This window comes from Oncorhynchus mykiss, chromosome 13 (assembly GCF_013265735.2).
Source record: "Oncorhynchus mykiss isolate Arlee chromosome 13, USDA_OmykA_1.1, whole genome shotgun sequence".
NCBI classification, from domain to species: domain Eukaryota; kingdom Metazoa; phylum Chordata; class Actinopteri; order Salmoniformes; family Salmonidae; genus Oncorhynchus; species Oncorhynchus mykiss.
This window is the reverse complement of record NC_048577.1, coordinates 13,937,532-13,950,139: the sequence shown is the minus strand read 5'-3', so window position 1 is coordinate 13,950,139 and position 12,608 is coordinate 13,937,532. Positions and strand designations below refer to the sequence as shown.

Below are 12,608 nucleotides of genomic sequence, written 5' to 3'. Positions count from 1 at the left end.
CACTTCCTGGTTTGATTTTTCTCTGGGTTTTGCCTGCAATATCAGTTCTGTTATACGCACAGACAATATTTTGACAGTTTTAGAAACTTTAGAGTATTTTTTTATCCTAACCTGTCAATTATATGCATATTCTAGCATCTGGTCCTGAGAAATAGGCTGTTTACATTGGGAACGTTATTTTTCCAAACATAAAAATAGTGCCCCCTAGCTTCAAGAGGTTAATTGCCTTGTGGAGGGAAAAACTAGACTGTTTATATTTGGCTATATTCCCTGACCTCTTTCCATGGTTGAATGCGGTGGTTCACGCTTTGAGTTTTGCGCGATTCCTGCCATCTATCCACGGTTTCTGGTTGGGGTAGGTTTTTATAGTCACAGTGGGTACAACATCTCCAATGCACTTCCTAATAAATTTGCTCACCGAGTTGGGCGTATAAATATATGTTATTGTCTGAGGCTTCCCAGAACATTTTCCAGCCCACTCTTGAAGTGTGGATTCCGATTGGTCAGACCAGCGTTGAATGGTTCTCGTCACCCTATTTGAGGTTCTGCCTATTGGACGGTATGAGCAAGATGGTGTCATGGTTGGATTTGCCGAAGGGAGGGCGGGGGAGGAACTTGTATGCATCATGGAAGTTAGAGTAGCAGTGGTCCAGTGTTTTGCTCGAGCGGGTACTACAGTCAATGTGCTGGTAGAATTTAGATAGCCTTGTTCTCAAATTAGCTTTGTTAAAATCCCCAGCTACAATAAATGCAGCCTCAGGATATATGGTTTCCAGTTTACATAGAGTCCAGTGCAGTTCTTTCAGGGCCGTTGAAGTGTGTGGGGGGGGGTATACATGGCTGTGACTATAATCGAAGAGAATTATCTTGGGAGATAATGCAGTCGGCATTTGATTGTATGGGATTCTAGGTCAGGTGAACAAAAGGACTCGAGTTCCTGTATGTTGTTATTGTTACACCATGAGTCGTTAATCATGAGGCATACATCCCCTCCCTTCTTCTTACCAGAGAGATGTTTGTTTCTGTCGGCGTGATGCATGAAGAAACCTGGTGGCTGTACCGACTCTGACAACATATCCCGAGAGAGCCATGTTTCCGTGAAACAGAGAATGTTAAAATCTCTGATGTCTCTTTGGAAGGCAACTCATGCCCTAATTTTGTCCACCTTGTTGTCTAGAGACTGGACATTGGCGACTAATATGCTCGGAAGCGGTGAGTGGTGTGCACGCCATTCTAAGTCTAACCAGGAGGCCGCTCCGTCTGCCTCTCCTGCAGTGACGACGATGTTTTGGGTCGGCCTCTGGGATTATATCCAATGTCCAGGGTGGAGGTCCGAACAAAGGATTCGCTACGGGAAAGAAATATTCCTGGTCGTAATGTTGGTAAGTTGACGTCGCTCTTATATCCAATAGTTCTTCCCGGCTGTATGTAAGAACACTTGAGATGTTCTGGGCTAACAATGTAAGAAATAATACAAAATTACTGCAGTTTCCTAAGGACTTGAAGCAAGGCGACCATCTCTGTCGGCGCCATCTTTTTTTGTGTGTGTTAGTGTGTGCAAAAAATATATAGAGTAATGGGCAACATACTGTATCGGAAAAATATTTTAAAACTTGAACTACTTTTGTCCGGACTTTTGCGCTTCATCAATGTCATTCAGTATAACAAAGGTAAAAAGCCATTTTAAAGCATATCACATGATGGTAATCATGTGACAGTGTGTGACATCACAAAGAAGACCCATTGAAGACTATCAATGTGATGAGGTCAGTAAATCTCTCTGAAATATTTTATGATTTCACCCTCTAGTAACCCCTTTGTAACAAAAACACATGTCCTTCAGTACAACACAGAAAATATATTTTAATGTTATTTTACAAAAGCTATATTAAATATGAAAAGTAAGGATAAATCTTTAAAGGTCAAGGTCATTACTTTATATAGGTGGCCAAGGAGCTGCCTATTTTGTATTTCATTGTGTTGTGTTTGTTTCGTATTCATTAAAATGTTGAGAAATTAACACATTAAAATGTTATAGGAACTCAAATTAATTCAAAGAAAAATATGAATATGCGGTAACAAACTCACCAGAGGGGGGCGGTAGTGAACTGTCAGATGAGGACCGCCAACTGACTGTTGAGGAGATGCTCTTGATGTTGTGCCTGTAAAGAGAGGACAATGTCAAATTAGATAACAGAATAAGCATCCCCTCCTCAAATCTGCGTTGATCACAAGATTCTTTCAGTAAAAAAACAATATGCAAACTTTTACTCAAAACCACTTTTACAGAGCAAATAGACAGAGCTGACTTATAACACATTGAATAACAGGCATGGCTAGGCTAATTGATATCCTTGGAATTCTATTAAATTGTGTCAACTGACTGACCACAATCATAAAACATCCATCAATTAAGATTAGAATCTAATGAGTGTTATAGTAATATCAGGTTGATATGGGGTCCATATATGAACATTAGAAAATGTTTAAACGTAAACTTTTTGTCCAACTCCGCATCTGCAATTTAAAATGGTCTACGTACTTGCATGTGATAGAACGCTACATGTTAGCTATTCCAATTAGATATCCTGGCACACTTAGCCATATGCTAACAAGTCCAGCTGGCGTTGATTATTTCCGGTCACAAATTCTGCCTCAGCCAATCAAAGATCTTAGACTTTACAGCGCCTTCAGAAAGTATGACCCCATGACTTTTTCCACATTTTGCTGTTACAAAGTGGGATTAAAATTGATTTGTCATTTTTTTTGTCAACAATCTACACAAAATACTAAATGTGAAAGTGGAAGTAAAATTCTAACATTTGTATATATAAATTTAAAAAAAAAAAAAAACATATCTTGATTAGAGTATTCAACCCCGAGTCAATACATGTTATCATCCATCACCTTTGGCAGAGATTACAGCTGTGACTATTTCTGGTAAGTCTAAGAGCTTTGCACATGATTTTATTATTACAATTGTTCAAGCTCTGTCAAGTTGGTTGTTGATCATTGCTAGACAGCCATTTTCAAGTCTTGCCATAGATAATCAAGCCGATTTAAGACAAAACTGAAACTAGACCACTCGGGAACATTCAACGTTGTCTTGGTAAGCAACTCCAGTGTATATTTGGACTTGTTTTAGGTTATTGTCCTGCTGAAAGGTGACGGTCTCCCAGTGTCTGTTGGAAAGCAGACTGGACCAGGTTATCCTCTAGGATAAAAAAAAAGTATGTTTCTTTTTACCATAAATTCCCTAGTCCCTGCCAATGACAAGCATACTCATAACATGATGCAGCCAGCCCCACCACTATGCTTGCTTATGACCCTGTCAAGAAGCATCATGACCATCATAATCATATACTGAAAACAAATATAAAAAAGGCAACTTGTAAAGTGTTAGTCCCATGTTTCATGAGCTGAAATAAAAGATCCCAGAAATTTCCCATACATGCAATGTGCAGTTTTGTCACAAAATACAATGTCACATATGTCTCAAGTTGAGGGAGTGTGTAATTGACATGCTGCCTGCAGGAATTTCCACCAGAGCTGTTGCCAGAGAATTTAATGTTAATTTCTCTCATCGTTGTTTTAGAGATTTTGCAGTATGTCCTACCGGCCTCACAACCGCAGACCACGTTTATGGCGTTGTGTGGGCAAGCTGTTTGCTCATGTCAACGTTGTGAACAGAGTGCCCCATGGTGGCAGTGGGGATATGGTATGGGCAGGCATAAGCTACGGACAACGAACACAATTACATTTTATTTATGGTAATTTGAATGCACAGTAATACTGTGAAGAGATCCTGAGGCCCACTGTTTTAAGGTATCTGTGACCAACAGATGCATATATGTATTTCCAGCATGTGAAATCCCATAGATTAAGGCCAAATTAATTTATTTCAATTGACTGATTTCCTCATATGAACTGTAACAACATAAAATCTTAGAAATTGTTGCATGTTGCATTTATATTTTTGTTCAGTATACGAAACGTGGTACTCAGTGATATGTTGTGTTGGATTTGCCCCAAAAATAACACTTTGTATTCAGGACATAAAGTTAATTTCTTTGCCACATTTTTTGCAGTTTTAATTGCAAACAGGATGCATGTTTTGGAATATGTTTATTCTGTACAGGCTTCCTTCTTGATGCTAGGTGTACATAATGTTTTGTCGAGCGATCGATAAACTTACAAACGCTTGGATTGCTTTCGCTGTAAAGCATATCTTCAAAATCTGACACGACAGGTGGATTAACAAAAGGCTAAGCTGTGTTTTGCTATATTGCACTTGTGATTATGTGAATATAAATAGTAATATTGTTTGAATGTGGCGCTATGCAATTCAGCGGTTGTTAATGACAATTATCCCGCTAAAGGGATGGGTAGCGTCAAGATACGGGTGGGTGTTGCTATTGTGACCAGTGAGCTGAGATAAGACGGGGCTTTACCTAGCAGAGACTTGTAGATGACCTGGAGCCAGTGAGTTTGGCATCGAGTATGAAGCCAGGGCCAGCCAATGAGAGCGTACAGGACGCAATGGTGGGTAGTATATAGGGCTTTGGTGACAAAACGGATGATAGACTGCATCCAATTTGTTGAGTAAAGTGTTGGAGGCTATTTTGTAAATGACATCGCCGAAGTCAAGGATCAGTAGGATGGTCAGTTTTACGAGGGTATGTTTGGCAGCATGAGTGAAGGATGCTTTGTTGCGAAATAGGAAGCCGATTCTAGATTTATTTTTGGATTGGAGATGCTTAATGTGAGTCTGGAAGGAGAGTTTACAGTCTAACCAGACACCTAGGTATTTGTAGTTGTCCACATACTCTAAGTCAGAACCGTCCAGAATAGTGATGCTGGACGGGCGGGCAGCGATCGGTTGAAGAGTATGCATTTAGTTTTACTTGCATTTAAGAGCAGTTGGAGGCAACGGAAGGAGAGTTGTACAGCATCAAAGCTCGTCTGGAGGTTAGTTAACCTTTTGTGACTAGGGGGCAGTATTTTCATTTTTGGAAAAATAACGTTCCCGTAGTAAACAGGATATTTTGTCAGGACAAGATGCTAGAATATGCATATAATTGACAGCTTAGGATAAAAAACACTCTAAAGTTTCCAAAACTGTAAAAATATTGTCTGTGAGTATAACAGAACTGATCCAATCCGGAAGTGCCGGAAGTGCCTCATGTTTTGAAAGCGCTGCATTCCAATGCGTCCCTATTGAGCAGTGAATGGGCTATCAACCAGATTACTTTTCTCCGATTCCCCAAGAGGTCTACAGCATTGTGACGTAGTTTTACGCATTTATGTTGAAGAATACCCGTAAGCGGCTACATTGCGCAAGTGGTCACCTGATGCTCCCAGAGTGATTCTCGCGTAAAATACAGAGGTAGCCATTATTCCAATCGGTCCTACTGAAAAACTAATTGTCCCGGTGGATATATTATCGAATAGATATTTGAAAAACACCTTGAGGATTGATTATAAATAACGTTTGCCATGTTTCTGTTGATATTATGGAGCTAATTTGGAATATTTTTCGGCGTTTGTGACTGCAATTTCCGGGCGATTTCTCAGCCAAACGTGAAGAACAAACAGAGCTATTTCGCCTACAAAAATAATATTTTTGGAAAAAAGGAACATTGGCTATCTAACTGGGAGTCTCGTGAGTGAAAACATCCAGAGCTCAAAGGTAAACGATTTAATTTGATTGCTTTTCTGATTTCCGTGACCAAGTTACCTGCTGCTAGCTGGACAAAATGCTATGCTAGGCTATCGATAAACTTACACAAATGCTTGTCTAGCTTTGGCTGTAAAGCATATTTTGAAAATCTGAGATGACAGGGTGATTAACAAAAGGCTAAGCTGTGTCTCAATATATTTCACTTGTGATTTTCATGAATAGGAATATTTTCTAGGAATATTTATGTCCATTGAGTTATGCTAATTAGTGTCAGTCGATGATTACGCTCCCTCATGCGGGATGGGGAGTCACTAGAAGGGCCAGAAGTATACAAAATGGTGTCGTCTGCGTAGAGGTGGATCAGAGAATCATCAGCAGCAAGAGAGACATCATTGATGTATACAGAGAAGAGAGTCGGCCCGAGAATTGAACCCTGTGGCACCCCCATAGAGACCGCCAGAGGTCCAGACAACAGGCCTCCGATTAGACACACTGAACTCTGTCTTAGAAGTAGTTAGTAAACCAGGCGAGGCAGTCATTTGAGAAACCAAGGCTGTTTCGTCTGCCGATAAGAATGTGGTGATTGACAGAGTCGAAAGCCTTGGCCAGGTCGATGAATATGGCTGCACAGTAATGTCTCATATCGATGGCGGTTATGATATCGTTTAGGACCTTGAGCATGGCTGAGGTGCACCTATGACCAGCTCTGAAACCAGATTGTATAGCGAAGAAGGTACAGTGGGATTCGAAATGGTTGGTAATCTGTTTGTTAACTTGGCTTTCGAAGACTTTAGAAAGGATAGATAGTAGGATAGATATAGGTCTGTAGCAGTTTGGGTCTAGAGTGTCTCCCCCTATGAAAAGGGGGATGATCGCGGCAGCTTTCCAATCTTTGGGAATCTCAGACGATACGAAAGAGAGGTTGAACAAGCTAGTAATAGGGGTTGCAACAATTTTGGCTGATAATTTTAGAAAGAGAGGGTCCAGATTGTCTAGCCCGGCTGATTTGTAGGGGTCCAGATTGTGCAGCTCTTTCAGAACATCAGCTATCTGGATTTGGGTGAAGGAGAAATGGGGAGGCTTAGGTGAGTTGCTGTGGGGGATTCCGGGCAGTTGACCGGGGTAGCCAGGTGGAAAGCATGGTCAGCTGTAGAAAAATGCTTATTGAAATTCTCAATTATAGTGGATTTATTAGTGGTGACAGTGTTTCCTAGCCTCAGTGAAGTGGGCAGCTGGGAGGAGGTGCTCTTATTCTCCATGGACTTTACAGTGTCCCAGAACGTTTTTTGAGTTTGTGATACAGGATGCAAAATTTCTGTTTGAAAAAGCTAGCCTTAGCTTTCCTAACTGCCTGTGTATAGTGTCAATATCAATGACTATGTAACGTGCATGCCTCACCACTAGGAGTGCTGATCAGCGGAGGAGGTCCAGTAGATCGCTGGGTAACTGAAGAGGACGATACCGCAGTCGTAATGGCCTTTCTCACACCAGTCACTGTAGAATTAAAGAGAAGGAATTAAGAATAGAGGACAGAAGAGGGAATTCAATTCATATTTCTTTATCCAGAATTGTTCACATCATTAGCAACAATAGTCACTATTTTAGAGGACATGACTCAATAATTTAGTAGACCTCTCTGGAGTTGAAAGGGAGGAATTTGGAGATGGTTTTGGGGTTCATTCTCACCTAGCACATCATCATCCTCCTCCTCCTCCTCCTCAGTGAGGTCTATGAAGGAGCCTTTGGGTCGAGCCCCCGTTTTGGTTGGAGTAGAGCTTGTTGCTTGGTTATCTGAAAGGGATGGAACAGACATAGGAAAGAAAACAGTTAGATAATATTCTCTTTTACAACAGGTTTTTAGATTTTGCTGCTTTGGGTGCTACACATCCTGAGTGGATGTGCTTTGAGCACTTTGAAAGTCGGAAGTTTACATACACTTAGGTTGGAGTCATTAACCCTAGTTTTTCAACCACTCCGCAAATTTATTGTTAACAAACAGCAGTTTGGCATGTCGGTTAGGACATCTACTTTGTGCATGACACAAGTCATTTTTCCAACAATTGTTTACAGATCATTTCACTTAGAATTCACTATAATCACAATTCCAGTGGGTCAGAAGTTTACATACACTAACTAACTAAACAGCTTGGAAAAGCTTCTGATAGAAGCGTCTGATAGGCTAATTGACATAATTTGAGTCAATTGGAGGTGAATCTGTGGATGTATTTCAAGGCCTACCTTCAAACTCAGTGCCTCTTCGCTTGACATCATGGGAAAATCAAAAGAAATCAGCCAAGACCTCAGGAAAAAAAATTGTAGACCTCCACAAGTCTGGTTCATTCTTGGGAGCAATTTCCAAACGCCTGAAGGTACCATGTTCATCTGTACAAACAATAGTATGCACGTATAAACACCATTGGACCACGCAGCCACCATACCGCTCAGGAAGGAGACGCGTTCCGTCTCCTAGAGATTAACGTACTTTGGTGCGAAAAGTGCAAATCAATCCCAGAACAACAGCAAAGGACCTTGTAAAGATGCTGGAGGAAACGGGTACAAAAGTCCTATATCGACATAACCTGAAAGGCCGCTCAGCAAGGAAGAAGCCATTGCTCCAAAACCACCATTAAAAAAAAGCCAGACAACGGTTTGCAACTGCACATGGGGACAAAGATTGTACTTTTTGGAGAAATAGAACTGTTTGGCCATAATGACCATCGTTATGTTTGGAGGAAAAAGGGGGAGGCTTGCAAGCCGAAGAACATCATCCCAACCATGAAGCACGGGTTGGCAACATCATGTTGTAGGGGTGCATTGCTGCAGGAGGGACTGCTGCACTTCACAAAATAGATGGCATCATGAGGGAGAAAAATGATGTGGATATATTGAAGGAACATCTCAAGACATCAGTCAGGAAGTTAATCTTGGTCGCAAATGCATCTTCCAAATGGACATTAACCACAAGCATACTTCCAAAGATGTGGAAAAATGGCTTAAGGACAACAAAGTCAAGGTATTGGAGTGGCCATCACAAAGCCCTGAGCTCAATCCTAAAGAAAATTTGTGGGCAGAACTGAAAAAGTGTGTGAGCAAGGAGGCCTACAAACCTGACTCAGTTACACCAGCTCTGTCAGGAGAAATGGGACCAAATTCACCCAAATTATTGTGTGAAGCTTGTGGAAGGCAATGCTACCAAATACTAAACTTCTGACCCACTGGGAATGTGATGAAAGAAATAAGAGCTGAAATAAATCACTCTCTACTTTTATTCTGACGTTTCACGTTCATAAAATAAAGTGGTGATCCAAACTGACCTAAGACAGGGAATTTTTACGAGGATTAAATGTCAGGAATTGTGAAAAACTGAGTTTAAATGTATTTGGCTAAAGTGTATGTAAACTTCCGACTTCAACTGTATATATAAATGCAATTATTAATCTTGTCCACATACAGTATAGGATATTGTTATCAGGCCTGTTGCTAGAAAACCCACCTGTCTTTGACGTCATAGCCGTCCCCGAAGGAGGTCCTGGAGCTGCCGAGCCCGTAGCGGCTGGACCAGAGGACGCCTGAACCGGCGCCCTGGCTGTGGTCACTGACATCCCAGCACTGGGCGTACTGATCCCCCCAGTGCCCCCCTGGTACACAGCCCGAGCCAGGGTCATCTGGGCTGGGGACATGGCTGGGGAGAGCTGGGTGGTGGAGGAGATGGGCTGCAAGGCCATGGTGGAGGTGGTGGGGCCGGCCATGGTGGAGGTGGTGGGGCCGGCCTTGAGGATATAGGTAGTGGTGGGAGTAGTGGTCTTGGCCTTGTTGAGCGAGTTGAAGGAGGACACAGGGATGTTGACCAGGGTTCCGGCCCCGCCGTTGGCCATGGCAGAGAGAGGCAGCTGGATGAGGAGCGGCTGGCCATTCTGGCCCACCACGTTGGAGCCAGAGGTGGTCTTGAGGAGCAGGGTGCCGGTGGGGCCGCTCTGGGAGGTGACGGTGCACAGGGAGGCGGAGCTAGAGGAGGTGGGGATCAGCTGCAGGATGGAGCCCTGTGTTACCATGGCAGTGGCCGTAGTGGTAGTGGGGACAGGTTTGGCCTGCTTCACCGGAGAAACTGGAAAGACAACAGGAGAGAGGAAAGGAATGGTGAGTTTATTCCTGACAGCTGATGGTCAGTTGGTGTCGTTCTTTATCTTGTAACTTGATCTCAGGGTTGTTCAATCCCCATGATAAGTGAAACATTCTATTGACAGGTAAGGGAGAAGGTGAAGAAGAAGGGAGATCTTACCTGTAAGGTTGGTAGAGACTGGGCTGGTCATGGGCTGCTTTACGACAGCTGCTACTGGCCTGTTGGAAAAGATGTGTGTTTGCATTGAGTTTAATAAAAAAAAATGTAAAGGTAATTGAAAGAGATGTGATTTGCATTCAGTTGGCTTGTTTAAAAATAGGTCAGAGATCATATTGAGACAGACCAGAGAAAAAGTATTCCTGTAATTTGGCGACCTCTTTGCCACACTTTACCAGTTTAATTTAATTTTACCAGTTTACTATTATCCGGTCTTCTGGCTTGGTCTTCTTCTGTTTCCCCCCCTGTGTTTGTAACATTGTGTTCACTGATTTTTTTTTGACTGAGTGTTTGTTATGTGTATTTTGTTGTTTGTTCTTCTTTGCATTGAATTTTACGAATTCAACCAAAAATATCTACACATTTAAAAAAAAATCTTGATCACAAAAAAGCGGGTAAAAAGTGTTGATTCCTTTAGGACTTGTTTAGTGTATAGGTATCATTCTTGAGTTGTTTGTGGTATTCTGTCATGAAAATCGTGAAGTGTTTGCAGGTTAACATTTTTTGGTACTGTACATTAAATAAAACATTTTGGTATACATTTGTGTTGTAATGATATATAACATGTTTTTTTTTATATAGTAATCCAGACCTTTATTTAGTTCAGTACATTAGGAACTGGGAATATTATGAACAAATAAAATGTTTAATGGGGCAAGAATGCAAATATATTATTGTTAACGTTGGTCAAATAAAAGTGACGATTGCAACTATCTCAAGACTATGTCGTTTCCATAATTCCATACAAAACATAAAAGTGCAACACAACTACTGTGGAAATTGGCACCTTCCCAATCAAACATGTTTAAGTCAAATTAAAGTCTGATTCAAAGAAGAACTGTAGTCTCTTCACTCTCAGGATCTCATTGATGGAGTCCCTGATCTTTTTCCAGTCTCTGGCATACAGTTTGTTGAACCTTTGTTCCAAATATTTCTTCATGGTTTCGCGCAGGTTAACAGGCAGCGCGTCTTTGCCCAATGTTCCGACGTAGTTCACCGTGGTGACCCACTTCACGTAGTTCTCGTAGGAGACCAGGTTCCGGAACAGGAATACTGCGTAACGATCGGATCTGGCCTTCCTTGCAGCATTCTTAGAACGCAGGTAAAGCTGTTTCTCCTTGTCTGTGGAGATGGGACGCAGCATTATGTCTGAACGAACCCTAGTTCCTTCCCTCGGTTGCTGTGGTGACTGCTGCTGTGACCCATCTCTTCTAGCAGGCTGGTGTCTTAGGTTGAATGAAGGATTCTCAAATTCCTCTTCCTCAGATATCTCTTCATACTCTTCTTCGGATTCTTCCTCCTCTTTCACTTCCTTCTTAATCCAACCAATAGAGGTCGCCAGCTCCCCTCTCCGCCATGCCCCCTCTTCAGACTGCAGCTCCAGCTTTGGATGCATTCGGAGCACGCTGTTGAGAGGAGAGGTGCAGTTGGATCGGGTGCTGTGAACACTGTCTGCACAGCTTTTAAAAGCTTGTTTTCTCAAGCTTTGGCGCATTGTATAACGTCACAAGACTCAGGACCTGGAACCATGGTGGTGTGCAAAAGAAAAGACGCAAAAACCGAACCGCTGTTTGTTTGTTTAATCGAAAACAAAATGATGATTGATTTCATGTGGGGTTTTGGTTTGAAAATGCCTGACGGGTAGGCACTAAGCGATCAAAAGAGAAGTCAGTCTTGTACATCAGAGAATACCCTCGAAAGGTATCATCTTTGTTTCCCGTTATTATGGTTTTTAGCGGATGTTGTTGCTTTTTAATCCAATCTCCCCGAGAATTTAATCCAGCCTCAGTATTATTGACAACGATCCTGTGCAGAGTCACCACACATTCAATCACACGTTGTGATTGACTCCATGTGTGGCATTCATTGGCTTCAGGCCGGTATTGTCACGTTGATACAAAGGCACAATGATAGCTAGTATAGCCCCATGCAATGACTAACACACAGCTTTCCTTCTGCATGATTTGAATTACAAATACAGAAAATACAGTTTTATGCTGGAGAATACAAGCAATGGGAATGTGCTGTCACAAGAGATGAAAAAAAAGGAAACTGGAATATGTGAAAGTTTTGGAATTGTCATCCATGATTGCCAATGGTGATTAACACAAGACTGCAAACAAGCTAAAATAATGGTTGAATCCAACATCTTCATAAGACTAGAGGCAATGCAATCCCCTGTTTTTGATTACTGTTCACCTGTGATTCACAGGAGGAAATGCATACAAACGACTAAAAGCTTTTCTAAATGAGGAAGTAGTACATTGGAATTGGACCGAACTCTTACCGTTGTGTCGGAATGGTGTTTGTAGCAGGTGCAGTCTTGGCAACAGGGGACGTTAGCGCCTGCGAACACACGCCATGGTGACACCTTTAGCCAACACCCTCAGCAATTTTTATTTAATTGTCTGTTTGATATTAAAAGGTGCAATATGCAGAATTCGTTCCACCATTTCCTGGTTTCTAAAATTCTAATTGTTCACCTAATTTTAGTTTATGTGACAAAACAAGCAAGTATAGTGTAGAGAATCATTGTACAATTTAAACACCTGTGAAATATAATTTACATAACCAAAAATATTGTATTTTCAG

General features: G+C 41.7%; 1 protein-coding gene across 2 annotated transcripts in view; it reads right to left on the bottom strand.

Annotated features, from left to right (window-relative positions):
- LOC110485708 (activating transcription factor 7-interacting protein 1) overlaps nt 1-12,608 on the bottom strand; it is a 60,892-nt gene that overhangs the window by 7,483 nt on the left and 40,801 nt on the right. For both annotated transcript variants that reach the window (XM_021556846.2, XM_036940349.1), the window contains exons 8-13: nt 12,304-12,362; nt 9,960-10,018; nt 9,174-9,785; nt 7,367-7,471; nt 7,079-7,174; nt 2,089-2,162 (exon numbers count right to left, since the gene is read on the bottom strand). In XM_021556846.2, the coding sequence (XP_021412521.2) occupies nt 2,089-2,162; nt 7,079-7,174; nt 7,367-7,471; nt 9,174-9,785; nt 9,960-10,018; nt 12,304-12,362 (1,005 nt within the window). The remainder of the gene's footprint in view (nt 1-2,088; nt 2,163-7,078; nt 7,175-7,366; nt 7,472-9,173; nt 9,786-9,959; nt 10,019-12,303; nt 12,363-12,608) is intronic.